This window comes from Castor canadensis, chromosome 6 (genome assembly GCF_047511655.1).
Source record: "Castor canadensis chromosome 6, mCasCan1.hap1v2, whole genome shotgun sequence".
NCBI lineage: Eukaryota > Metazoa > Chordata > Mammalia > Rodentia > Castoridae > Castor > Castor canadensis.
In genome coordinates, this window is record NC_133391.1 from 60882094 (window position 1) to 60908168 (window position 26075).

The window sequence follows — 26075 nt, forward strand, 5'->3', positions numbered from 1 at the left end:
TCTTCTCAATAGCCCCAAAGAACTGCCATGCTTGGAAGTAACCACTTTAAAAGTGGACCCTAAAGCCCACACAAGTCTTAGGATGACCATAGGTTGGGGGACCTCTTGACTGCACCTATGGTGTCCTGGGCTTCTGACCCACTGAAACTGGGAGATGATAAGTACTTATTGTGCTGCAAGCTAAGTTTGAGGACTTGTCATTTACAGATATAAGTAGAGGTATATATTGATAAATAATACATAATACAGATTTTTTTGTCCTTTTGTATTCTTCTGGGAATTGTATCTATTTTTAAAGTATTAAAACATATATATATATATATATATATATATTTTTTTTTTTTTTGACAGTACTAGGGCTTGAACTCAGGGCCTCATGCTTGCTAGGCAGTTAGGCAGGCACTCTACCACTGGAGACACTCTATCAGCCCTGTTTTCTGCTGAATATTTTCAAGATAGGGACTCCTGAACTGTTTGCCCAGGCTGGCCTTGAACTGTGATCTTCCTGATCCCTGCCTCCTAGTAGCTAGCATTATAGGTGTGAGTCATCAACGCCTGATAAAAAAAAATATTTTATTATATAAACAAAATAAAGGATCTATATCCTTTACCATACATGGTGCAAATGTTTTTCTCAGTTTATTAAACATCTTTTAACTTTATGGTCTTTGGCCTTCATTATTTTAATTATTATTTTGTGGTACTAGGCAGTCAACCCAGATCCTCGCACATGCTTTAGTTTTAAATCCTTTTCTAGTCTAGAATACAATCCTACATCCTATGTCTTTGACATTTTAGACTTTATGTAATAAGACTTTGTCTACCTTAAAGTTATGAAAATATTTTCCCATATTTTATACCTTTTCACAGAACTTATTACTATACAGAGCACTTATCTTGAAAACCTGTTTTACTTTCTTCCCCAATGATAGCTGGTTATTCCTACACCCAAGACTAAACAGTGTGTCTAACCCTCTGGATTATTTCTGCTGCATTCTCCTATACTTGGGTATTCATTTCTAGACTGGCTGTTTCTCTTGGTCACTTGCCAATCCCACAGCTGGATCATGGTCATTTAAGTGTGTTTGATGGCCTACACATAAAGATGTATAGTAGATATAAGGTGACTTATCCCAAATTCATTTTTGTTCTTTTTCAAAATTGTGGTGGCAATTCACTTGAAAACGAATTGTAGAAGCAGTTTGTTATTTTTCTTAGCTTGATGGGGCTTTGTTTTTACTTTATAAATCATTTTGTTGTGGGGCTGGCATAATAGCACACTCCTGTAAGCCCAGCTACTCTGGAGGCAGAGATGGGGAGGATCAGGGTTAAAGGCTAGCCAGGGGCAAAAAATTAGTAAGACTCCCCCCTCCATCTCAACCAATAGCTGGGCATGGTGGTATACATTTGTGGTCCCAGTTACGTAGGAGGAATAGACAGGAAGATCGAGGTGTGAGGTTGGCCCTGGGCAAAAAACTGACACTCTATCTAAAAATAACCAAAGCAGAAAAAGTCTGGGGGAGTGGCTCAAGTGAAGAGCACCTGCCTAGCAAGTGCGAGGCCCTGAGTTCAAGATCTTGGTGCTGCCCAAAACAATCATTTTGGTGAAAATTTATGTCTTTACAATACGCTTACTTACATTCATGAACGTGACATAACTATTATTCAGCTCTTCTTTTATGTCCTGTAAAAATTTTCATCTTCTTTGTATAAGTTTTACACATTTGCTATTAGGTTTACCCTTAGATATAAGTGTATAATTCTGTTATTAATGAAATCTGTTTGTTTTCTCTGTGTAATTTTCTATTTGGTTAATGTGGCTTCGTAAGAAAGCTATTTGATATGAAATCTATAGGTTTTTATATGTTGACCTAATATCTGGTACCTTATTAAATTCTTTCATTAGTTCCCTTTTTTTTTTTCAGCAGCACTGCACATTGAGCTCAGGGATCACACTTGTAAGGCAGGTACTTGACCACATGAGCCACTCCACCAGCCCTGTTTTGTGATGGGTTTCTTTGATATACGTTCTTACCCCAGCTGCTTTGAACCGAGATCCTCCTGATCTCTGCCTCTTGAGTAGCTAGGATTACAGGCAAGAGCCACTGGCATCCAGCTAGTTCTAAAATTTTTTAAATTAATGCTGTTCTGCTAGGCACTGGTGGCTCATGCCTGTAACCTTAACTACTAAGGAGGCTGAGATTGGGAGGACAGTGGTTCAAGTCCAGCCCAGGGAAATAGTTTGAGTGATTCCATCTCCAAAATAACCAGAGCAAAATGGACTGGAGTGTGGCTTAAGAGGTAGAGTACCTACTTTGTAAAAGCAAAGCCCTGAATTCAAAACCCAGTCCCATAAAAAAACAAAACAAAACATTAATTCTGTTATATACAGATGATCATTTCACCTATAAATACTTTTAGTTTTCTCTCTTCTTGTCCAGTCTCTGTACTTCTTATTTCTTTTACTTGTCTTGGCTAAGTCTTCCCACAAAATGTCAAACTATAGTAGTGATAAAGGTTGGGGTTGTGGCTGAAGTGGTACAGCACCTGTTGAATTCAAACCCCCAATACCACCAAAAAATAATAGTAGTGATAAAGTTACTGACACTGTTATGATGCTTTCCCATATGACAGGATATTTGTTGTGGGTTATAATTAAAGATGCTCTTTGCTATTTTTAGCCTAAGAATTTAGTTAAGTGGTGTACTGTTGTATTAATTTTCAGGGATCTATTAGGATTATGCCCTTCTTTCTTTCCATCCTTCCTTTCATTGTTCTTTTTCTTTTCTTTGTTTTTTGGGGGGGCTGGGATTTAAACTCAGGGCTTTGAGCTTGCAAAAAGGGTGCTCTGTTGCTTAAGCTACACCTTCAGCCCATTTTGCTTTGGTTATTTTGGAGATAGGGTCTTGTAAACTATTTCCCAGGCTGGTCTCAAACTGTGATCCTCCACTAGCTAGGATGACAGGCTTGAGCCACTGGTTACCAGCTTCTTATTCCTATTTATTTATTTTAGTGGTACTGGGGTTTGAACTCAGGACCTCATGCTTGCTGGCAGGCACTCTACCACTTAAGCTACTCTGCCAGCCTTTATTTTGGGTTGGCTATTTTCGAGATAGGGTCTCACAAACTATTTCCGGGGCTGGCCTTGAAGCACAGTCATCCTGAACTTTGCCACCTGAGTGGCTGGGATTACAGGCATGACCACTAGCATCTGGTTCTTTTTCTTTCCTTTCCTTTCCTTTTTTGTTTTGACAGGGTCTTGGTGTGTAGCGCAGGCTAGCCTTGAGCTTTCAATCCTCCTCTTTCAGCCTCCCAGCTGCTGGTATTGCAGGTGTATGACACCACACCTGCTTTTTTTCCTTTCCTAATCTGATAGTGAGAAGTACATCAATGACCTTCCTAATGCTTAGTCATGTTTTCATTTCTGGGATAAGCCTTACTTGGTCACAATGTGTTTGTCTTATAATTGAATGTTGACTGTGTAAAACATTCTATTGAGGTTTTGATAAAAAATGCTAATATAAGTTTTTCACCTAGGTGACTCAAGACTGTTTCTATCCATCACTAGATATGTGCAGTACTTATGGTACAAGGATCTTGATTCCAGAGAATCTTATTTTTCTTTTGTAAGTTGTTTGCTCTTATTAGCAGATATGAACTGTTCAATCCTCTTTCCATTTATTTTTATTAGCATTTTGAGGAAAGACACTCAGCTGGTCTGTCAGACTGTAAGGCCAGACTAAAGATACATGGGTAGACACGATAACAATTTGCAGGTTCTCTTACTTTGATGCTGTGCTTTTCTCTCCCATAGGAGTGCACTCTCAGAACTTGGTTAGAAATGTAACTCTTCTAATTATTAACTAATAATTTCATAGTTGCTCTGAGGCTTTATTACACCATCTGTAAAAACTAAGATTGTAACAATACCACCTATGGCAGGCTGATGGACCTTAAAATGATAGCTTGTATACATTTTCAGCAAGGGGAAAGCAAATTATGCACAACTCCTAATAGATGCAGAGAATAGGTTTCATTTGGACCCTCTGTCAGAGCTTCCTGGATTTACACATTTCCTTTCCAAAACACACACCAGGTTACAGGCAGGCTGTTGTAGAAGGAGAGTGTAGAAAACACATGAAGTTTGATCAAGCCGGGTACAGTGGTATGTAGCTAGAGTGCCAGATTCTCAGGAGGCTGAGGCAGGAGAATCACTGCAGGCTCAAGGCCAGACTGGGCAACATAGTGAATCCATGTTTCAAGAAGAAAAAGAAAAACCAAAACCAACACCCGAGGCCCAAGGATTTCATGGCTGTGTTTACCAGTCTTACAACTGTCTGGGAGGCGGTCTCTGCCATCATCACCTTTCATTACTTTCAACAGAACCTACAGAAACACCACTTGCTTGCTGTCAGGTCCTACTGCACCTCGATGCACTTACACTTGCTCCTGGGGTAGCTGTGAAGCTTAAGGAAGGCAGGGTAGCACCTAGCATAGCAGCACCTACTCTGTGCTGCTGGTTTCACAAAGATGGGTGTTAATTGTTTAAATAAGGCTTATAAGAAAAATGTGCTGTGCCAAGAAAGGGGTAACAAGATTTTTTAGGTACATTTTTATTGTTTCTTTTTTTTTTTTTTTTTGTGTTACTGGGGTTTGAACTCAGGACCACTCCACCAGCCCTTTTTTGTGATGGGTTTTTTTGAGATAGGGTCTCTCAATTATTTGCTTGGGCTGGCTTTGAACTATGATCCTCCTGATCTGTACCTCCTTAGTAGCTGGGATTACAGGCATGAGCCACTGGCTCCCAGCTTTCATTGGTTTTTATTATGACATTTTCATATATGTATACTTTGATCATATTCAACCCATTATCCTTTTTTGTCCCCTGCCCTCTCCCCCTGATCTTGTTCCTTTTCCCAGATAGTCTCCTTTCTACTTTTAATGCTTTTTCTTTTTCTCCCAGTACTGAGTTTTGAACTCAGGGCTTCACACTTACTAGGCAGGTGCTCTACCACTTGAGCCATTCCACCAGCCCTTTTTTGTGTTGGGTAGTTTTTGAGATAGAGTCTTGCTTTTGTTGCCTAGGGTGGTCTGGAACCTCTTGATCTCTGCCTCCTGAGTAGCTAGGATTACAGGCGTGGGACCCTGGCACCCAGCTCCATAATACCTTTTATGACTGAACACTCTATTTTTCTTCTCTATGGCCGAATAATACTCTATTCATCTGCAGCTGGGCACTTAGGCTGATTCCATAACTTGACTATTGTGAATAAGGATGCAATAAACACGGCTGAGCAAGTGCCTCTATTGTATGCAGACTTACATCTTTTGGGTATATGCCCAGAAGTCGTACAGCTGGGTCATACAGTAGTTCTGCTTTTAGCGTTTTGAGGAATCTCCATAAATTTCCATAGTGGTTTCAGTAATTTGCATTCTCACCAACAGTGAATAAAGGCTCCTTTCCCCACCCCATCCTCAGCTATATAACAAGATTTTAAAAAAGGCAGTTTCCCTAAAACCTAGTGGGTAAGACACATCACACTACACAGTGTGATTGTCACAAGGTTGAGGCAATCTGCAAGCGGGGCTCTGATCTCCAGCTGCATGGCACCCACAGATGCCTCTCTGCATCAGGAGGTACTGGCCAGTGGAAGGCAAGAAGGTGGCCTTGTCAGCCGCAGCTCGGGCAGGAACTTTGGAAGGAGCCACATCCTGCAGCTGCAAATGTCAAGGAGAACGCTGGGCAGGAGGACGGCCTTCAGATGCGGCTGAGGTGGAGGGCTTGTCAGGGCCCATGGTCAACCCGAGGTTTGCGGAGGTGAAACGCCCCAGTCCCCAAGGGCAACTGTTTGCCTGTAGCCCAAGAAGCGGCCGGTGGACAGGGAAATAGTTTTCTGCCTTGTGACCCCGCTGGCTGAAGTCACTTGGTGACCCACAAATCAAGTCCAAGTTTCTGCACCGCGTTTCCCTGAGTAACTTAGCGGCGAGCTTTGCTGACACAGAGCGCTCCATCGTTCTCAGGATGCGGGACCCCAGGGGCGCAGCGGGCAGAAGCGGGGCCCTGCGGGAATGGCCGCCCCGGGCACGGGCGCAGACGGCCAGCTAGGCACGATTTCAAAGCGCCGGCATCTTCCATGCCCTGCAGTCCTTGATGTGCCAGGAGCGGCGCTGGGCGACCCGGAAGCCGACCCCCTGGGTAGCCCGAGGGCGCGCGTGAGACTCGGGCCGGGAATTCCACGGGGCGGCGCCCGGCGCACCACTCGATCCGGCTCGGCCCGGTTCGGCCCGGTTCGGCCCGGTTCGGCCCGGTTCGGCCCGGTTCGGCCACGCGGCGAGGCCACGGGGCGGAGCCAGTGAAGGGGCGGGGGCGGAGCCAGGGGCGGGGGCGGAGCCAGCGGCGCGCCCGTCCCCCGCCCGCCCTGCGCTCTGCGCCCCGGCCGGCGCGGCCATGGAGGTCTACATCCCGTCCTTTCGCTACGAGGAGAGCGACCTGGAGCGGGGATACACGGTAGGAGGGCAGGGCCGGGAACCGGGACCGCGAGCCGGGCCGAGGCTTCTGCGCTGGGCCGGGCCCCGCCGCCTCCGCCCCGCGCGCGGCACCCCCTCTCCTCTCCCCGCTCCCCTCCCCCGGCCCACAGGCTGCGCCCGCGCGGTCGTCAAGGAAACGGCCCCTCTCCCGGCCCCCCAGCCCGCCGCAGCCCCACCCCGCGCCCTTCTCCCCGCGGAGGCCTCGCCCGCTGCGCTCGCGTCCTGCCCACCGCCCCTGTCCACCAGCGCCTTCCCTGCCCGCGTCCAGGTTCCTTCCAACCTTCCAACCTTCCAACCATCGCCACCGAGCCAGAGGGAACATGGGTGGATTTGGATGGTTTCCAAGGGTTTTCCTTTTTCCTTCTTTTTCTGGTCCTGCATGGCACGAAATGGCACACGCAGGTACTCACCGAGCCCCTGTTCCAGAGAATGGTGGTCACCAAGAGGCTGGAAACGGAGCCTGCACTCCCCCGAGTGCAGGCCCCGGGCCCTGTCAGGATCAAGTTTAGCAGGAGCTGTTGGCTGATTCCCCAGTGAACTTAAGCATCTGCGGTGGTGTCTAGACGGGCGTTGCTCCTGGGACAAATGCCCCACAAGGGCAGACCTTGGGACGTTCCCTTTTGGTTGTTCAAGAACAGGTGCGGTGCTGCTTGTTCATTTCGCCTAGTCATGAACTTCTCTCTCTATCCAATCTCTCTGTTCCCCTTATTTTGTCCTGCTGCATTGGCCAGGTCCTCCCACAAAATGCCTCACACTAGCTGGGACAACATCTCTGGCACTATTAGGATGCTCCCCATGCCGTGTTGAATAGGATTTTTGCTTGGGCTGTGCTAGTTGGTCTTTAACACATTGAACACATATCTTGCTATTTCTAGCCTAAGAATTAGTAGGAATCACTGTACTGTGTTACACTGTTCTTTTCAGGATCTGTCGGGGAAAGATTGCAGAGAGGCCTGAGAGGATTGTGGTTTTATTCACAGCCAGTTCACTCACTTGATAAGTACTAGTTTCATTAATTTGCCAACTTTACCCCTTTCCCCTCCTCCACATTTCTACTTTTTGGTGGCAGTGCATTTGAGCCATTGAGAGTTCATAGTGAAAACTAAGTCATCCTTGCCAAGGAAGATTTAGAATTTAAAACAGTGATTGGGAAAAAAAAAAAATCTAGAGTGTATGTGGGATTTTAGAATGAAGTAAACTGCTTGTTCTAAGTATCCTGAAACAAGCACTTCAAGTGCTGTGTTTGGGGAGGAGGCTGCGGTGAGGGGGCTGTGCTCAGTAGTGGCCTTTGTTTATGTAAATCCTTGCCTGTGTGTTAACATTTGGTTACATACTCAGTATCTATCTTAAAACAAAACAAAACATTTTTATTTTAGTACTGGGGATGTGTGCCAGTGGTAGACGCTTGTCTAGTGTGCACAAGGTCCTAGGTTTCATCCCCAGCATCCCACAAAATAACAAAACAAACACCACCAACTAAAACCCTCTAACCTGACCTAATTCCAGGTTGTCTTAAATAAAATTTTCTCAGTATCTCACCTGTTCTATTATCAGTAACAATGGGACCCTACAATTTGGGGGGCATTTTAGAATTTGGAGCTAGAAAGGCTGCTTGTAAGGGGCCTTGTGTTCAGAGAAGGTGAAGGTGGTTTCAGTAGTCCAAGCCAACCCCTAACTATGTGCAGAAACAGGCACTTTGAAACAGATCAAAAAAGTAAGGTTCATTGCCCATTGCTGTTTTTCTTCTAATAGAGGAGCTGTATTTTCCCCTGCAGAGCTTTCATGTATCTTTTTATTACTTAATAATTATGTTTGTGTATGGGGGGCTTTTTGTTTTCAGTCATGGTCTTGTTATGTAGCCCAGCTCTAACTGAGGATCTTTTGCCTCAGCCCTGTGAGTGCTGGGATTACAATTATGCACAACCATACCTGGTTTATGTTTGTGTTTTAAATTAAAAAACCGTTACATCCAATTCTAACAAATTCAGAGATAGGAAATTTAAGTAGAAAGGATGGATGGTTCCTCCTCCGTGCTGATAGTCCCATGCCGCCAGAGATTCATGAAAGGTGTATGTATGTGTGTGTGTGTGTGTGTGTAGCTGTGATGGTGGTACTCTTAGAGTCTATGTTGTGAAAACATAGCTTTATATATGGCCAGGCATGTGCCAGAAACTCATTTGGAAGGAGCCCTTGTGGGGGTAAACTTGGTAGTTTGAAGATTGTTTGCATGATGAGAGTTCATGTGCTCTTAAAAGTTTACTTTTTGGGCTGGTGGAGTGACTCAAGTGGTAGGAGCACTTGTCTAGCAAATGTGAGGCCCTGAATTCAAACCCCAGTACCACAAACAAACAAACAGAAAGTTTACGTTTTAAAAACTATGTCAGTTAGATTGGGAACCAGGCCTCCTGTAGTGATTGGGTTTTCCTTCCTGGGGTGGTGAAGCAGCTGGTGATACTTTGTTCCCTCCTAGAATCGGTTTTATAATTGTATAGCCTGTATTCATTCAGTAACTGTTAACCACACTTCTGTTAGGAATAGAGCAGTGAGTACTGTTTCAGCCATAAAACAATGAAAAATAATCTCATTCTGGGTCAAGCCCATCCTTGGGAACTTGCATCCATCCATGCCCCAGCTTGTGTGTGTCGTTGTTAAGAGGCCCTTTGTGCTCATCACCAGATCCCCTTCACTAAGGTTGATGACCAGACGAAACTAGGGGATTGGGAAGGGCTCTGCAGAAAAGGGGAGAACCCCTGAAAGTGCTTGGCTGCCTTTGTGTGGTGGTGAAGGACTGTCGCAGGGATCTCAGACCAAGGATGTCATCCAAGAGAGAAATGAACAAATAAAAAATCAGATATGGAGCTGGCTCCATATCTTGAGTGGCTCAAGTGGTAGAGCACCTGCTTAGCAAGCCTGAGGCACTGATTTCAAAACCTCAGTTCCGCCAAAAACAAACACAAATCAGATTTATTTGTTCAAGAAAGGAACAAATAAAAAATCAGATGCAAGAAATGAATAAATAAAAAAATCAGATATAAGAACAAATAACTCATTAAAAAAGCATATACACATATATATAAAATCTGTTTCTTAAGTAAGAAACTGATAAAACTATACATTTTAGCTATGATTATGTTTTAAATTTAAAAGACATTGTATCAAATTCTAACAAATTGACCCATAGAAAGTTTAAAAGGTGGGGGGATTCTTCTCTGCTCATAGCTAGTCCTGTGTTCCCAGAGATAAAGCCTGGGGAGGCAGTGCTTAGAGATTACCCCCTATGCTACCAAAGTCAAGTTTTTGTTTGTTTAAGAATGAATGGCCTTGCACTGGGGCCATTTAAGTGCAGAGCACTTGAATGCAAGACCCTGAGTTCAAACCCCAATACTGCCAAAGTAAATAAATGGCCAAATTTTATGCCATCTGTCACCCCACAGTTTAGGGGCAACTTTCGGTGCCGACTTGGGTGGGTGAGTCTCTGATTGCTATTGCAGGTCTCCTGCAGTAACTCGACTGCTTGCTAAGTTTTATTTTTTTGGCAGCTCTAGGGTTTGAACTCAGGGCCTCACACTTGCTAGGCAGGTGCTCTACCACTTGAACCACTCTGCCAGCTGTTTGCTAAGTTTTAGCAACTGATCATATCTCATGTTAAAATAAATCTTTGCATATGCTTTTTTGTGCCATTAGTAGAATTTCTGTAAAACATTAACAAAAGTGGTACTTTTGGGTTCTTTAAAATTTTTATACATATTTTTTCTTATTCAAAATGTGTATACAAATTTATGCTCAATTTACCTTTTTTTGTTTTGGTGCTACTGGGATTTGAACTCAGGGCTTTGCACTTGCAAAACAGTTGCTCTTCTGCTTGAGCCACACCTCCCATCAATTTTGCTTAGATCATTTTGGACACTGGGGTCTCTGGGTTAGCCTGGGATTGCAATCCTCCTGATCTCAGCTTCCCTAGTAGCTAGGATTATAGGTGTGAGCCATGGGTGCCTGCTGGCTTTCAGTTTACCTTTGAAAGAGTGAACTTTGACCTCAGTGGACAGCTCACTCCTTACCGTGGGCCTGCTGGGTGCTGGGTAGGAATTAAAAGAACGGTATGATTCCTGCCCTCAGGGATTCTCAGACTGCAAGAGTGGCTGTTAGAGTGAGTGTGTCAGGGAAGGATTAGGGACTTGATGGCTGACCTCAGTTCTGCTCTGCAGTGCTGGGGCGGGGAGGGCTCAGGAATGCTGACTTTGAAATCTGATCAGCATTTTGCTAGCATGAGACTTTTTGAAAGAGGAAATGCGGGGCAAAAATCTCATTTCAGGGAAAAGGCATTTTAGAAACGCACTAAAAACCCAAGTAAATGAAAAAGCCATTTTCTTTTTTTATTTTCTGAGTCAGGATCTTACTATGTAGCCAGGATGGCCTCAATTCTGTTTTAGGCTGGAATTAGGGGAGTGTACCACCAGACCAGGCTGAAACTTTTAAATCAGTTTCCTTTTCTGAAAAGAAACAAAATGCAGATAAAGTCAAATGTTACTTTCCAGGGAGATGGTTCTACTCTGTCTACCGCCTCCTCCACAGTTTACTCTGGCCTCTGTTTCCTTGGGAGGCTGTAAGCTTCTTAGGGGCTTGGAACACTGTCTCTGGGGCTGTGTCCTTGTACGCCACCTTCACATGGTAGGGATTCAGTACATGACTGAGCCACTGAATCCTCCAGGACAGTAGAGCAGGGATCTTGGGGCGTGGCAGCCCAGTGGGCTAGGTGAGGTTGGGTGGAGGCTGGACTTTCAAGGAAGTAGCAGGGATGGTGCAAAGTTATTTCAGAAGGAGGTGAGGAAAGACCAGGGCATGAGCAGTTGGCTACTGAGGAATTTTAAGAAGGAAGTAGTGTGGTAAGCTTTGCATTTGGAAAGATGACTATCTCAGGCAGTTTGGGCTTCTGTGACAAAAATACCATAACCTAGGTAGTTTATAAGATAACAAAAATTCATTTTTCACTGTTGCGGGAGCTCAGAAGGCCAGGATCCAGGTGCTGGCAGAGTCGGTGTCTGGTGGGGGCTGTATCCTGGTTCATAGAAGGTGCCTGCGTGTTGTGTTCTCATCCTGGAAGGGCACAGAGCTCCTTTGAGCCTGTTTGGTAAGGGCACTAATTCTATGCGTGAAGACTCTGTCCTCCTGACATATTCGCCTCCCCATACCTACCTCCTAGGACCGTTACTGTGGAGTTAGGATTGCAATTTGCGAATCTGAGGGGGACACAAGCATTCAGGGCACAGTAGTGGCCCCAAAGCCCTCATCGTTAAGAGACATTTGTAGATAGCCAGGATGGAGAGAACAAACACCTGAACCACGGCCTTGGCGCTCACTGTGGAGAGGAAGAGATGATGACAAGAATTCTAGTGGCTCCCATGGATGCAGTAACCAGGTAAGAGCAGGAGCCAGGGATATGTCCTTGTTGAAACTCCTGGGTTTGGGGTGATGGCTGCAACTATTTGATTTTGGATGGAGTTCAGAGTAGAGAGAGGTCTGGGCTGGAAATATGGCTCTAGGGTCATTCAGCATAGCATGGAAATTAGATGAGTGTGAGGAAGGGGGAGAGCGAGGGTCTAGGGGGAAAGGACCCTGGCCTGTGAGGCTAAAGAGAAGAGGTGGGGGTGCTTTCCAAGGGGACCATGCCGTGCCACACACTGCTGACCCTTCTGTCAGGGTAGGACCTGAGAATCAGCAGGTCTTGGATGCCATTTAAGAACAAAGCTGGAATCACTACTTAGGTCACAATACAAAATTTGTCTGTATTAGATTTTAGTTTACATAGAAGTGAAAATCTAATGTTTTAGACTTTTCTATCCCTGAGAAAACGTAAGGCAGGAAGGGGCTGTTATAGCTCAGCAGTCAGATGTTTCCATCCTTAGTCACCAAGCTAAGGCACAGTTTCACCTGTACACATTTCACTATGGATATCTGACATGTAAGCAATTTTTTCTTCTATGGTAGGGGGGATTGAGCCCAGGATCTCACAGATGCCAGACAAGGGCTGTATTACTGTGCTGACATCCCCGGCTCTTTATTTAAATTTGAAATGGTGTATTATTAAGTTGTCCAGGCTGGCCTTGGACACATGACCCCCCTGCCTTGACCTCCTGGGTAGCTGGGATTATAGGCAGGCACCACCATGCCCAGCTGAGAATTTTTTGTTCAGCTGTATTTTGGGACAGGGCCTCAGTATGTAGGCCGACAGGCCTGGAACTTGTGGTCCTCCTGCCTCTGCCTCCTGAGTGCCAGGATTACATGCTTAGCCCTGATGGACGTTAGAATTTTTTAACCACAACCAAAATGTAAATAGTACTGTAAAATTATCAGTAGTTTAATATCAACCAGTTCTCATCTTTTAGCAAAACTACAACATAAACTATTGCCTTGGAATTAATAGTGATTTGTATTTTATTGTAGCCATTTTGGAATTTTGAGAATGCGACTGAGAGGTTGAATGGGAGTGTGAGCACTTGAGAGAGACCATTATATCTCTATTTGCTTTTAGCCGAAAACTTCTACCTGGTGACAAAATAGTGACAAAAGCTTTGTTATGGGAAACTTGAACTGAGGTGGGACTCTGAGGCAAGGAAGGAATGCTTTATTGTGCTGGCACAGACTCAGTGGACTCATGTCCAAAGGCTGAACTCTGAGAATGAAGGGGTCTTACCTTATGTATCCTTGCAAGCAGGTTACAGAGGCAATTATAAAATAAAATAAAAAGTTTTAACCCACATCTGGTTGCATGCAATCCTGTAGGCAACTTCACCCTAGTGCTAAGTGGCTCTCTACCCCTAGTGCTATGTGACATTCTTCACATTTGGGTTCTTTAGGTTTTAGCTCTCTGCTATGCTATCCCTTCCTCCCTGCTACTTTATCAGAACACAGCCTGTCTGTTTCTCTTCTGATCCTCCTCCCTGCTACATCATTCCCCACTTTGATGTTCAGACCCACTTAGAGTCAAAGAGCATCATCTTGATCTAGGGGTTTGTGTTTTCATTTCATCATTACATGGGAGGCTGTTTTTCTTTCTATAGTGGCCTCCATAATGGTGCTGATAGACCACAATACCAGGGGTACCAGGCAGGGTAGCATCAGACATACTCCCAAGATTAGACCCACTGCTCCTATCAGGGTTTTGAATCTGCCCAAGGCAGAGAATCACAGACTGTTTGGGTCCCATCCTTTCACACCTGTACAGGTACATGTGCCATCTTTCCAATATTAGTGGCAGTTTCCATTACTGCTTGACTGTTGTCATCTATGTGAAGGCAGCAGTATGATCAGTGAACTTGCCACATACTCCCCCCTCCTCAGCTAAAAATAATCCCAAGGTGATTGTGATACATAGCAGCTCGCATTTGGGTTCATTGCTTGGCCAGTAGCTCTATGGCACAGGCAGTCTGGTTGATAATAATTTCCATAACTGCCTATAACCTAATAATTCTGTTGAACATATAGATAGGAGTCGGGTAACCCCAGCTCCCATCCTGTGCCCAGGTGGCTGGCCCAGGTTGCCTCCTCTGGGGAGGCCATTTGTCTGCTCCCCATCTCTGTTGGCCCCCCACCTCGAGGTCCCTTTTTATTCTAGGCCCCAGAGTTTCATAAAGGGGAGCCTCCTGCTGTTCCCCTTGGAGGTTGGGCAAGAGGAAGAACCCAGGCTGGATAACTCCTGTAGTACAGCTTCCCTTCCAAGTCCTAGGGGGTTTGGTATGAACTAGCTTCCCACATACACAAAATAACCCATCCGATGCCCTACACCACTCCGGGTCAGTATTGGTGAGGTTATTCCAATATTTGCCAATTTCTGGGATGCCTTGGAGTGGGTTTGCCTTGCCAGTAGAACAATTTAAGAGGCTGTCATTGGTTGGACAATCATGACATTGGGGACTGTTTTCCGATGGGGGCAATATCTAATACCATTTAGGCTCATTGGGTGACTAGGTTAGATAAAGTCCCATTCCAAGAGGGTCCTTGATACAAGGGGTTTCCCCCACCCACTTTTCATACTCTGACCTGGTTCTTTTGATAGATTCTTCCCTAGTTACCTCTGAGGTAAGAATCCAGGTGTGAGGTCAGTTACTTTCTTGTCTACTTACAGATTGATTCCACAATAAAAGTTGGTACACATTTAAACTGGTCTCTTTCCAAGGCCATTCCTCACTCATGAGGGTGCCTCCATACACCCAGCAGCTTGAGATATTTAGTTCTTTAGCAATCCTTTCTGCCAGGTCTATAAAAAAGATTTTTTCCTATTGTTGGGAGGTCCAGTCCTTTGCCTAATTCATCTCTTATTTTATTTTGCAGTGTTTGAGCTTCTGCTATGCACAGATGCGTAGACTAGTCAGCTTTCAGAGTGACTAGAGCAGGGCTGTTGTCTCATTGTTCGGGGTCCCCTGTTGTTTCCTGGGAAGCAGAGTCCTGCCGAGGGAGGGCACTGACAATTCAGAGGGTGATCCTACACAGTGAAACTGGACCTGGGATGTTCTTGCATTCAGGAGAAGCTGGCTTGATCCAAGGAGCTGTCTCTGCTACTTTAACAGTGGTAGGGGTAGGCAAAATAACAAAAAGCCTCTAAAGGTTGGATATTCCATTCCTTTACTCAGACGGCATCCTATGGCCGGTAAGGGTGTGTGGGAGTTGTCAGGCTGACAGGAAGTCTCTCCTGGACCCAGTCATTGGTCTTTGAGAGAGTCAACCTGAGGGCTTCTGGTGGCCCACGTCAGTTGGCAGTCGAGTAGCTGGGTTTAGAGTCTTAACAACCTCCAGCTGGATGTGTGGGTTTTCACATAGCATACTCTGGTATTTGACCATCTGAGAGTTAGCCAGTAATTTCCCTTATGCTCCATGAGTGTCAGGACAGAGTGGGGAACCCAGACAGTGAGTTCTTGCCCTAGGGTGAGCTTGTCTGCTTCTGTTCCTAGAGCAGCAGTGGCTGCTAGGACATGCAGGCAAGGTGGCCAGCCTTGGGAAACAGCATCAAGTTGTTTTGACAGTAAGCCACCCGAAGGTGCCAGGAGTGCAGTAACTGAGTCAGGACCCCAATAGCTGTTCTCTTTCACTCATGGACATATAGGAAAAAGGGCTTCATCACATCTGGCAGGCCCAGAGCAAGGGCATTTGTGAGTGCCTTCTTGATTTCTTTAAAGGCTTTCTTGTGCTCCCTCCCCCATACCAACGGGAAGCTCCCGTTCTTCCCCCTTTGTGGCTTCATAGAGGGGTTTGGACAAGAGTGAGTAGTTAGGGATCCATATTCGACAGAAACTGCAGCTCCCAAAAGCTCTCTACTTTGCTGGTGGGTCTTAGGGGCTAGTTGGAACAGACAGCCTGTTTCCTCTCAGGGCTGAGCCTGCATTGCCCTGGGATAGATGAAAGCTGAGGCATTTGACAGTGTTTTGGCAAACCTGGGCCTTTTTCCTAGACACTTTGTATCCTGCTTCCCATAAAAGAGAAAAGAGAAGGCATGTTCCTTCCATACAGTCCTCCCAAGTTGGTCCAGCCAGCAGGAGGTGATCTACATACTGGAGGAGTGTGCATCCATGCTAGTTGGCTGAGAAGGCTTTTAGGTCAGATGCCAAGGCAGTTCCGAAAATAGTGGGTGAAGTTTTGAAACTTGTGGCAGCCAAGTTCAGGTTAGCTGACCCTTTTTCCCAGTGTTGGGATTTTCCCATTGGAACGCAAAAACAGGCTGGTTCTGTGGGGCCAAGCAGATGAAGAAGAATGTATCTTCAAGGTACAGGCAGATAAAACACTTTGCCTGGTCTGGGACAAGACCTAAAATCATGTATGGATTTGGGACTTTGGGGTGCAAAGTGACAGTTGCTGAATTTACTGCCCAGAGGTCCTGAACTGGCCTGAAATCCTCAGTCCCCGGTTTCTGTACTGGTAATAAGGGGGTGTTCCAGGATGACTGACAAGGTCGGAGAATCCTATATTTTAACAGTCTGTCAAAGTGTTTTTGAATTCTGACCTGGGTCTTGCAAGGAATGAAGTACTGTTTCTGGCTGACGGGGCTGACTCTCAGCTTTAGTTCTACCACTGCTGGGGGGCACATTTTGGGCCAGACCTGGGTGGTTATCTTCATCCCATACACCTGGAATCTTGAAGGGAGGCTTAGGAATCTCAAGAGGCCTCCCTTCAGGGGAATAGAGCTGCCATTCTTCTTCTTGTGCAACCATGATGGTTAGTCTTTGCCTCAGGTCCTGTCATAGAACTGGTGGGGCCTCTCCTCTGTCCCTTAGAGTACTGCTGATGTTTTGCTCATTTTCATGGCCTTTTTCCCTCCTTCCTCATGCCTCCCAATAATACCTACTGATACTGTTCAAGTTGCTATATATAATATATAATAATCTAGGCTATCATTGGGGTTCCAGTGGGGGTCTTCCTCGGGGAAAGGGGCCTGAGACTATGCCTGAGTGTTTAGGGTGCCTTTAGGGGCATGATTTACTAACCACTTTAGAGCTGCCAGCATTATATGGCATAGCTCTTCAGTATTAGATAGAGTCAGAAGAAGCTATCAACAGTCTGTCCATGTGGGTTTGTGAGTCTGGATGATAGACTGCATTAAATCAGTCAGAGCCTGAGGCTTTTCCATGAAGGAGGGGGTGTAATGTTCCAGTTGAGGAGGTCTGTGGTGGTGAAGGGCTGATAGACAAATACCCGTCCTCCTCCTTGTACTTGGCCTTCCTGGTCATAATAATTGGGGCTCTGGGCTTCCCTCAGTGGCATGTGCAGGGCATCAGGAGTCTGAGGAGAGGAGGGGTCCTCATGGTGACTGGTCAGATGCTCTCGACTGAGCGGGGGATGTGGAGTGAGCACTGGCGGACTTGGAGTGGGTATGGAGTCCATAGGACTCAAGGAGGTCAGAGGAGTCAAAGCTCCCAAGGCTTCTGAACCAGATTTTACAGGTGTGGCTGTCCCTTGAGTTTCCCCATCCAGTGTCAGAGGTGGGGGTGCAGAACTGGGCACTGGTGGCAGAGGTGGAGAGAGTGGTGCATAGGGTGGTGGTACCTCCTCAGGTTCCTCAGCCAGTTTAGGCTCCTTTGCCTTTTCTCTGTACTTAGAAGCTGTGGCCACCCTAGCTACCATAATTCTACAGACTTCTTCTAGGTAAGGCCTTAGTCATGTGGGCCAGCTAAAAACAGCATCCTGACAGCAATCAGTATAGGGAAATTGTTCTGGGTGTCCAGGCTTTTCTGCAATTACTCTATAAACTTCATTAACCACAGTTTTATGTAATGACCCTTTTGGGGGCCACCCTATGACAAGAGCAGGCCAGTCTACTTCACAAAAAACCTTAAGCTTGTTAGGAGTTAACTTAACTCCATAGTCGCCATTAAATCCCTTTTTAAGGTTTTTAACCATACTCTCCAAGGGAGTGTTTTTACTCTGATTTCCATCCATCTCCTCCCATTACCAGATGGCAAGACAGATACAGAGGGGTAGGGGTTTTGGAGGAGAGGTAAGGGGTCCTCTTCTCTGTCTCACAAGGGAGAACAATTGTGCCCCTTATTGGTGATCTGGTCACGGTTGCCTGGCCAGGAAATGCACCAGCAGAGTCCTCACTTGCTTTGTCTGTCTTTGGCCGCTCCCCTAGTGAGGATTTAGGCATCTCTTGGCTGTATAAACCCCGGACCAGAGACCCTGTTAGTGTTCACCACGGACCCAAAGATTGGGGCTGCTCACTGGACCCAAGGATTGGGGCTCCTCACTCACTTCACAGCTGGGCTGCATTTCACGCTCGCACTTTCACACACTCACAGAGCACAATACTTCTATCCTGCTCCCTGAACCTGAAAGGCATGGTTTCATCCCAAAAGGCAGTTACTAAGGTGTCTCACTGACTGGGAGTTGATCATTCTCTCCTTCTGCTTCCTGAGGCAGGCCTAAATTCAAACCCAGGTTCTTACTAGTCTCACGGGCAGTGCTTCCCTCACTGGTTCCTACGTCTGTTGTACATCTGAGGCCTCACACAGAGGCCTCACACAGACTCGCCGGGACGATGAGTCCCTCCTCTGGATCAAGCTGTCTGTTGATGCCTGGTGGGATCACTTCTCCCAGCAGTCTGGGAGATGTGCCTGGTGATAAGGGAGGTGAAAAACCCCCCATACCGGACGAGCCTCCAAGAAATGTTATGGGAAACTTGAACAGACACACAGGACTCTGAGGCAAGGAAGCAGTGCTTTATTATGCCAGTGCAGACTCGGCAGACTGGCACCCAAAGGCTGAGCCCTGAGAACAAAGGGGTCTCTCACCTTATATACTCTTGCAAGCAGGTTACAGAGGCAATTTAAAAAAAAGTTTTAACCCATATATGGTTATATGCAATCCTATAGGCTACTTCACCCTAGTGCTACGTGACCTTCTTCACGTTTGGATTCTTTAGGTTTTTATCTTTCTGCTGTGCCATCCCTTCCCCCTTGCTACTTTATAAGAACACAGGCCTGTCTGTTTCTCTTCCAGTCCTCTTCCCTGCTACAGCTTCAGACTTTGTGTTTTGGAAGAGAGGATATTTACTATGAGTAAGGGGTCTTTTTTTCCCCCAGAAGCCCCACACAGCTAAATCTCCCTTTCTATTTCAGTATTAGTCCTTTCTCAGTCAATCCTGTTGTCAGAGGAATTCTGTGTGCTGATTGGCTGAGGCCAGAGTTACCTGATGTAATCACCAGGGCAGGGAGTGACAGGTTAGCCAGATGGAACTAGAACAGGGGGCCTCTCTGAGTGTGAACGGGGTCAGCCCATTCCTGCCTCCCAGCCCCACAGGCATTCATTGGGAGCAGGACAGGATGTCACTGAGACCACAGTGGCTACAGCAAAGTCCTTCAGTCAGTCATCCATTGTAAGTGTGTGTGAAAAGGAGGCGTAGTGTAATAGGGACAGAGCTGGCACATCTCATTCTCATAGCAGGAGCACGTTAAGTATTCATTGAATGCTTACATCAAGCATTGTGAGATACGTTCCTTACTTTATCATTGGGGACAAAAAAATGCAGTTTGGAAAATTCCTTTTTTTTTTCTTTCTCTTTTTGGCAGTACTGGGGATCAAACCCAGGTCTTCATGCATAATAGGCAAACCCTCAATCACTGAGCTACATTCTGGCCCTGAAAAGTTCTTCTAGAACATTGTCAAGCTTAGAATGATCACTGTATTCATCTAAAAATCCAAGGTGGGCTGCCAGTGCAGCTCAGTGGGGAGCGCTTGCTCTGGCTTTGATCCCCAGCACAGCAAAAGAATAAAATAAATAATAGTCAGAATATGTACAAGAGGATCAAATTTTGCAAATAGGGTATTTAGAAATTTTCATTGAGCTAGAAATACATTTTAATCTTTTTAGCTCTTTTATGTTTATCTTTTTAAATAAACTTTAACTTTGAAGTAGTTTTAGGTATGTAGAGAAGTTGGACTGAACCCCCTCACCAGCTTTCTGCAGTGTTACCATGCATTACCATGGTGTGTTTGTCAAGACCAGGAAAGGGACGTTGGTTCATTTTGCTTTCACCAACTTTTCTGTGAGTGTCTTTGTTCTGTTCTATTCAGTCCAGAATACCACATTGCATGCGCTTCAGTCTGCTTTGTTTCAGTGCTAAGTGTTCCAAATTGTGGCACACTGTCTCAAAAATGAGTGAGATACAGTGTTAAAGATGAACCTGTACCGATCAAATTAAGTTTTACTTATTTCAGATTCTATTTGGCAAGAGCTTATTCATAATGTTGGATCCCTGGATGGTGGACTCTGGCATAGTTCAGCATGAAAGGCGAAGCTGTGGGCTCCTGCTATCTGCATTGAGATCTTGCCTCTGGAATATACTTAAAGTCCAGTGTCCACATCTTCCTCTTCTGTACAAGAGAGTTACAGTAGTAATGGCTGCCTTGTGAGTGGGCTGAGGAGTAAATGAGATATCCCTGCAGAGTTTTTGCCATTTATTCCTGTTATTTCAGGTAGGGGCTGCCTTGAAGTTTACTTTTTTTTTTTTTAAAGCTTTCTAATGTAAGTTAGTAACATAAACAAAACTTTAAGAGAAATATTTATGTTATAAAAAATAATGTGCAAATAATTTGAAGTACTTCAGAAACAGCGGTTACATATAACCAGCTAGTATTCTTACATCTTTCAAATTGTTTTTTTCTGTTAAGGTTCAGTTCTCTATTCTTACTACTTGATCATTAAGGCTAATCTGTTTACATAAATGATTAGGAGATCTTATTGTCATGGAGACACAGACTTCTCATCTTCTCCATTCCCTCCATCCAGCCCTCCCCTCCCCTCCTCTCCCCTCTTGTCCCCTCCTGTCCTGTCCCCTCCCCTCCCCTCAGGGGTCAGCTCTACAAAGAGGAGAGACATCATGGTTTGCATAAGTTTTTTTTTTGGCAGTACTGGGGTTCGAATTCAGGGCTTGGAGCTTACAGGGCTTACACATACCCCTTGAGCCGCACCTTCAGTCCATTTTTTCTCTGGTTATTTTGGAGATGGTGGTCTCATGAACTATTGCCTAGGTTGGCCTCAAACTTTGATCCTCCCAATCTCAGTCTCCCAGGTAGCTTTGTTAGAAATACTGTTCTCAAACAGTGAACAAAGAAACACTTAGTTGTTGCTCAGCATGGCAAAAAGAAAAAGTTTTACTTCTGCAGAAGGGTGCAGCCACAGACTATAGTCTGATAGGCAGAACACACTGAATGGGGAGTCAGCTCAGTTTTTGCCTGTTTGCCCCTCGCCCTGATGGACTGGTTTGGGATCACATTCTTCGTGATTGGCTACTTAGAAAAGGGGGCATGTGGGATAAGGGGGACCTCGAAGCAGGGAGAACAAGAAAACTCTTTTGGGCAATATTCATCTTTAAGTGAGCAGTTTGAGATTAGGACATCTGGCGATAAACAGCTCTTTATTTGACCGCAAGAACCTTACAAGGTCAAGCAACAGTTTACAAAAGCACGTAGGCAGCAATTTGGGGAGGTTAGCTGGCGTCTACACAGTGATAGTTATACATTAACTCTGACAGAAAAGACTGACTTTAGTTGATTCTCACAACTAAGATTAGAGTCACGAGTCACCATTTCCTAGCACAGCTTTTTTATTCTTTTAAACAATTAGTTGTACATTGGGGTTCCTTGTGACATTTCTTTATGTACATACATTGCACCCTGGTTTGCACATCTGTTTTTCTCCCTTTTCCCCTCCTGCTTCTTCAGATGACTTTGACAGGTTTCAGTGCTCCAGGTGTACACATGTGTAGAAACAACATCAGCCATATTCACCTGCCTTTACCCTCTTCACTTACCTCCCCCTCTGCTAGTGCCCTCCCTTAGTGTGACCTGTGTTACATTCCTGTCCTCCATTGTTTGCGTCTGTTCATTGTTCACTGGGGTTTTGCCTTGGTATTTTACCTGTAAATAAATTGTGCTTTATCAGTCTGTCCCCCTGTTACTCTTTTTTACCCTTTCCTCCCACTCTGTTCAACAGTTTTAAGTGCGTTTCGTTGTATCTTGTTCCTACACAGATCCGATGCATATTTCAGTATAATTCACTCCCTATCATTCTCTTCGTCTTTTCCTCCTCCCTTAGTCCCCTCTAACTCACTTTATGGTGACTTGTTACAGCAGTAGTAGGAAACTAATCCAGCTCCCAAACACAGTGTGAGCCCAAGGTGTGGACTGAGTTTGTGAAGGCATTTAGGTCTTTTCAGTGGTCAAAGCTACTATTTAATTTTTGTTTTTTTAAGATAAAATATAGGATAAATTCAGGAGAACAGGATTTTCCCCTCAGACTCTTCAGTCATCGGCTGTGTCTTGCTGACACTGATACAATAGCACGTGATTGACAGTTTGCCTTCTCTGATACACATGTAACACCAGCTTAAAATTTAAAAAATAAGTTGTAGTCTCATAGCTGTCCTTTTAGGAGTGTACAAAAATTTCTCTGTTTATGACATCAGGTAACTCTTTCCTCTTATTTTATGTCATATTTTTAGAGAAATTAAAAAAAACTTTTTTTGTAGTACTGGGATTTGAACTTAGGGTTACACCTTGAGCCACTCCATCAGCTCTTTTTTGTGAGGATTTTTTTTTGAGTTAGGGTCTTGTGAACTATTTGCCCAGGCTGGCTTCAAACCACAGTCCTCCTGATCTCTGCCTCCTGTGTAGCTGGGATTATAGGCATCAGGACCAATGCCCGGCTGGTTTTGTTTTATCCTTGTGTAAAGTACATATATGGTGTTGATTATACCATACCCAGGTCTACCCACCAAAGTACAGTTTCTGTGTCTGTCTTCATCCTGTGTTCTTCCTCTCACTGATTTCCACTAAAAAACAAACAAACTCAGGCCTTGAGGCTGTCACCAGCACCCCACCAAAAATAGGGAGTTAATTTTTCTTCTGAGTATAGCAGGATTTACTGAAATCAAAAGATGAAATGTAAAAATAAACCCTTGTTGCCTGTTTTAAAGTGGTGGCTCATTCTTCCTCTTACATACATTAGCAAACACTAATGCCTCGTGCCAGCTCCTCTCTTTAGGCGTGCCATCACATGCCACAGTGGTCTCTCCACCAGTACGTCTTGGAGGCCATTCGGTGTGGGTGAGTTGGGCCTCGACCCTGCAAACACTGCTCTGTTCTCCATTGTTTGGCTAAGTCCACAGCCTTGTACTAGTCTTTAAAATCTGTCACTGAATCCCAAGCAAATGCATGCATCCTTTTGCCAGAGGTCAAGGTTGCCAGAGGCCGGCTGTTTTGCACTTGAGTGGTCCACCCTGCCCTGTGTGCTTGCATTCTTGCCACTCCTATGTCAACACAATTCTTAGTGTCGATCTGACTTTGAACCCTGCTTGGTATCGAGTGCCTTTAGGTGGTTAGCAACCACTTGCTGCTTTTTGAGGGGTAGGGCAGTACCAGAGTTTGAATTCTGGTTTAAACTAGGCAGGCACTTGATTTACACCCCAGCCCCACTTACAGTTCTCTTCTGTGTGACTAAGATAGCTTTAGGAATTACCGTTTTGAACTTTTCACCATTTCAGAGAACCTTCTAAACCTCTAATTACAGTTACATGGGTTTTATAAACAAGGCTGCAACAAGTCCCAGTGAAGCAAAACATCCAGTGAAAAGAGAAACAGTCACTTCTCAACTGAAAATAAGTTCAACCCCACACATTTATATGTGGAGGTAGATCCACGAACAAGGTTAGTGGAAATAAAATACACACATAAAAGTGTTTCCTGTGAGTGCCGCCACCAGTGGCTCATACCTATATTCCTAGCTACTCCAGAGGCAGAGATCAGGAAGATTTGAGGTTTGAAGTCCCCCTGGGCAAATAGTTTGAGAGACCCTATCTTGAAAATACCCAGCACAAAATGGGGCTGACGGAGTGTCTCAAGTGGTAGAGTACCTGCCTAGCAAACGTGAGGCCCTGAGTTCAAGCTCCAGTACTGCCAAAGATTAAAAAAATGTTTGTTGTGAGAAAAGACACATTTTTTACCCTCTCCCTGGAGAGGGTAAAGCTAAGTTGGACTAGTGGGAAGAGTCCCACCATGAAGAGTCCAATATCTCAGCCTAGCTTCCCTTGAGGTCCTAAGAGAAATGATGAAACCTAAGTCAGATCGCCGGCCTGGGATGGTCTGATGAGTTGTTGAAGCTCTGTACCCCAAGTCACATTCGTGCAGAGTGCCAGCATCTGTGAAGCCTCCGGGCTCCTGTTAGTTATTACAGGTGTGAGCCACTGGCACCCGGTTTTAAAAGCTGAGTTAATTTTAGTTTTCGAAAGTGGGGTCTTTTTTTTTTTTTTTTTTCCACTACTTCCCTTTATGTCCCCAATCTGATAAGCAAATGCAATGAATGATTTAGGAAGAACTGAGAGGATTTTTACTATCTCTCATTTACTGTTTTATTTACCTGAAAGTTTTACAAAGGAGCGGATGAACTCCCATAACCCTCCTAGATCCCATGTAATTTGCTAGCAGAATTCTGATTACTAGATCTCACATATTCGAAATATACTGGGGTCCTCTTCTATTACTTTTTAAAAATTTTTGGTGGGAATGGCTTTCAAACTCAGGGCTTCATGCTTGCAAAGCAGGTGTTCTACCACTTGAGCCATACCTCCAGTCCATTTTGCTTTGGTTATTTTGAAGATGGAGTCTCTCAAACCATTTCCCCAGGCTGGCCTCAAACTGCAATCCTTCTCGTCTCAGCTTCTCAAGTAACTAGGATTACAGGCATGTGCCACCAGTGCTGGGCCTATTAATTTTAAATTTTTCTTTTTTGAAGGTGGTGAATGAGTATTTGAAATACACTCACGTTCTCTTGTTATGGTGTATAGGAAAGGTAAGATTACTTGGGTTTTCACTTTACAGTTCTCATTCTGAGGATGAAATGATGAGTGAGGTAATTCTCACCAGCTGCCTTTCCCTAGTTCTTGGAGTTCAGGGATCTGGATTGTTTTAGAAGCTGAAGCCTCTCTTCACTCTCATCCCTTTCTCCACCTTACTAATGGAAACTCATTGTACTGTTGAGGTTGCATGAGGCAGGTGGAGCAGAAATTCACCTTTGTGGTTATCTCTGACTGCTTGCAGTATCCCAAGTGCTGTGCTGTTGATAGGGGCAGAAGTAGCTGAAGTGGAAGCTTCTCTGGAAGGGTGAGTGCAGCGCTATTTGAGAAAGGGAGGAGGTGGATTCAGGTTAAAGCAAGGACATGGGAAAGGGTAAGAAATAAGAATAAGGAGGGGCAAGGGGCAGGGTGGGACTGGAGTTTGAAGAGTGAGGTGGAATGTTATAGTGTGAGATACCCAGTACAGTTAAAGAAAGGAAAAGTAAAACAAGTGCTACTTATTTTTACTCAGTAGGCAAAATAAAAAATCAGTGTTGATAAGGACAGAGGGAAGGGGAAACTCTAACACTGTTGGTGAGACTGTTTGGAAGGTCAGTTTGACAATATTTGGTAAAGAAGGTATTTCTGTTCACTTTGGCCCCACCTTCCTACTTTTCGATCTCTATCTATAAATGAACAAGGATATACATATGAAGTTGTTCATTGTGGCATCATTTACAATGTTGAGAGAGAGTAAAAACAAGTCATTCCAGTTTTAAACAAGCATTTATTGACTCCCTCTTGGCAGCCCTAATCAGCTTTTCAGGGATACAGCGGTGAGTAAGACATTTACATCTGCTCAGGAAGCTCTTTTCCACAAAGCTTACCTTCTAACTGGGCATGGGGGCAGAATTAAACATGAGAATTAAGTTATATATGGTATCTCAGGTAGTGATAAGCACTCTGGAGAAAAATAAAGGAAGGGAGATGAAGAGTGCTGAGGAAGATGACCTGGGACAGAGACCTGCAGCAGGTGGTCGGGGAGTCATGAGGTTATGGAAGGAAGAAATGTTCTGGGTGGAGGGAACAGCATGTATAAAGGATGTGAGGTAGGAGCGTGCTCACCGTGTTTGAGGAATAGAAAGGCCAGTGGGGTTGGGCTGGAGGAAGAACCTAGGGCAGTAAGACTGTGGGTGATTGATGATGCGAAGGGAATGATGAGGCATTGGCAGG

The 26075-nt window shown here is 44.9% G+C and overlaps 1 protein-coding gene across 4 annotated transcripts in view; it reads left to right on the forward strand.

The window, feature by feature from the left end:
- The first annotated feature begins 6382 nt into the window (after positions 1-6382).
- Positions 6383-26075, forward strand: part of Snx24 (sorting nexin 24) — a 145586-nt gene continuing 125893 nt past the window's right edge. The window contains exon 1 of one of the 4 annotated variants that reach the window (XM_020176310.2): positions 6383-6508. In XM_020176310.2, the coding sequence (XP_020031899.1) occupies positions 6449-6508 (60 nt within the window). In that variant the 5' untranslated portion in view covers positions 6383-6448. Of the gene's footprint in view, positions 6509-6936; positions 7167-7214; positions 11945-26075 lie in introns of those variants that run through there. The other 3 variants (XM_020176312.2, XM_074076566.1, XM_074076565.1) reach the window with 3 other exon arrangements.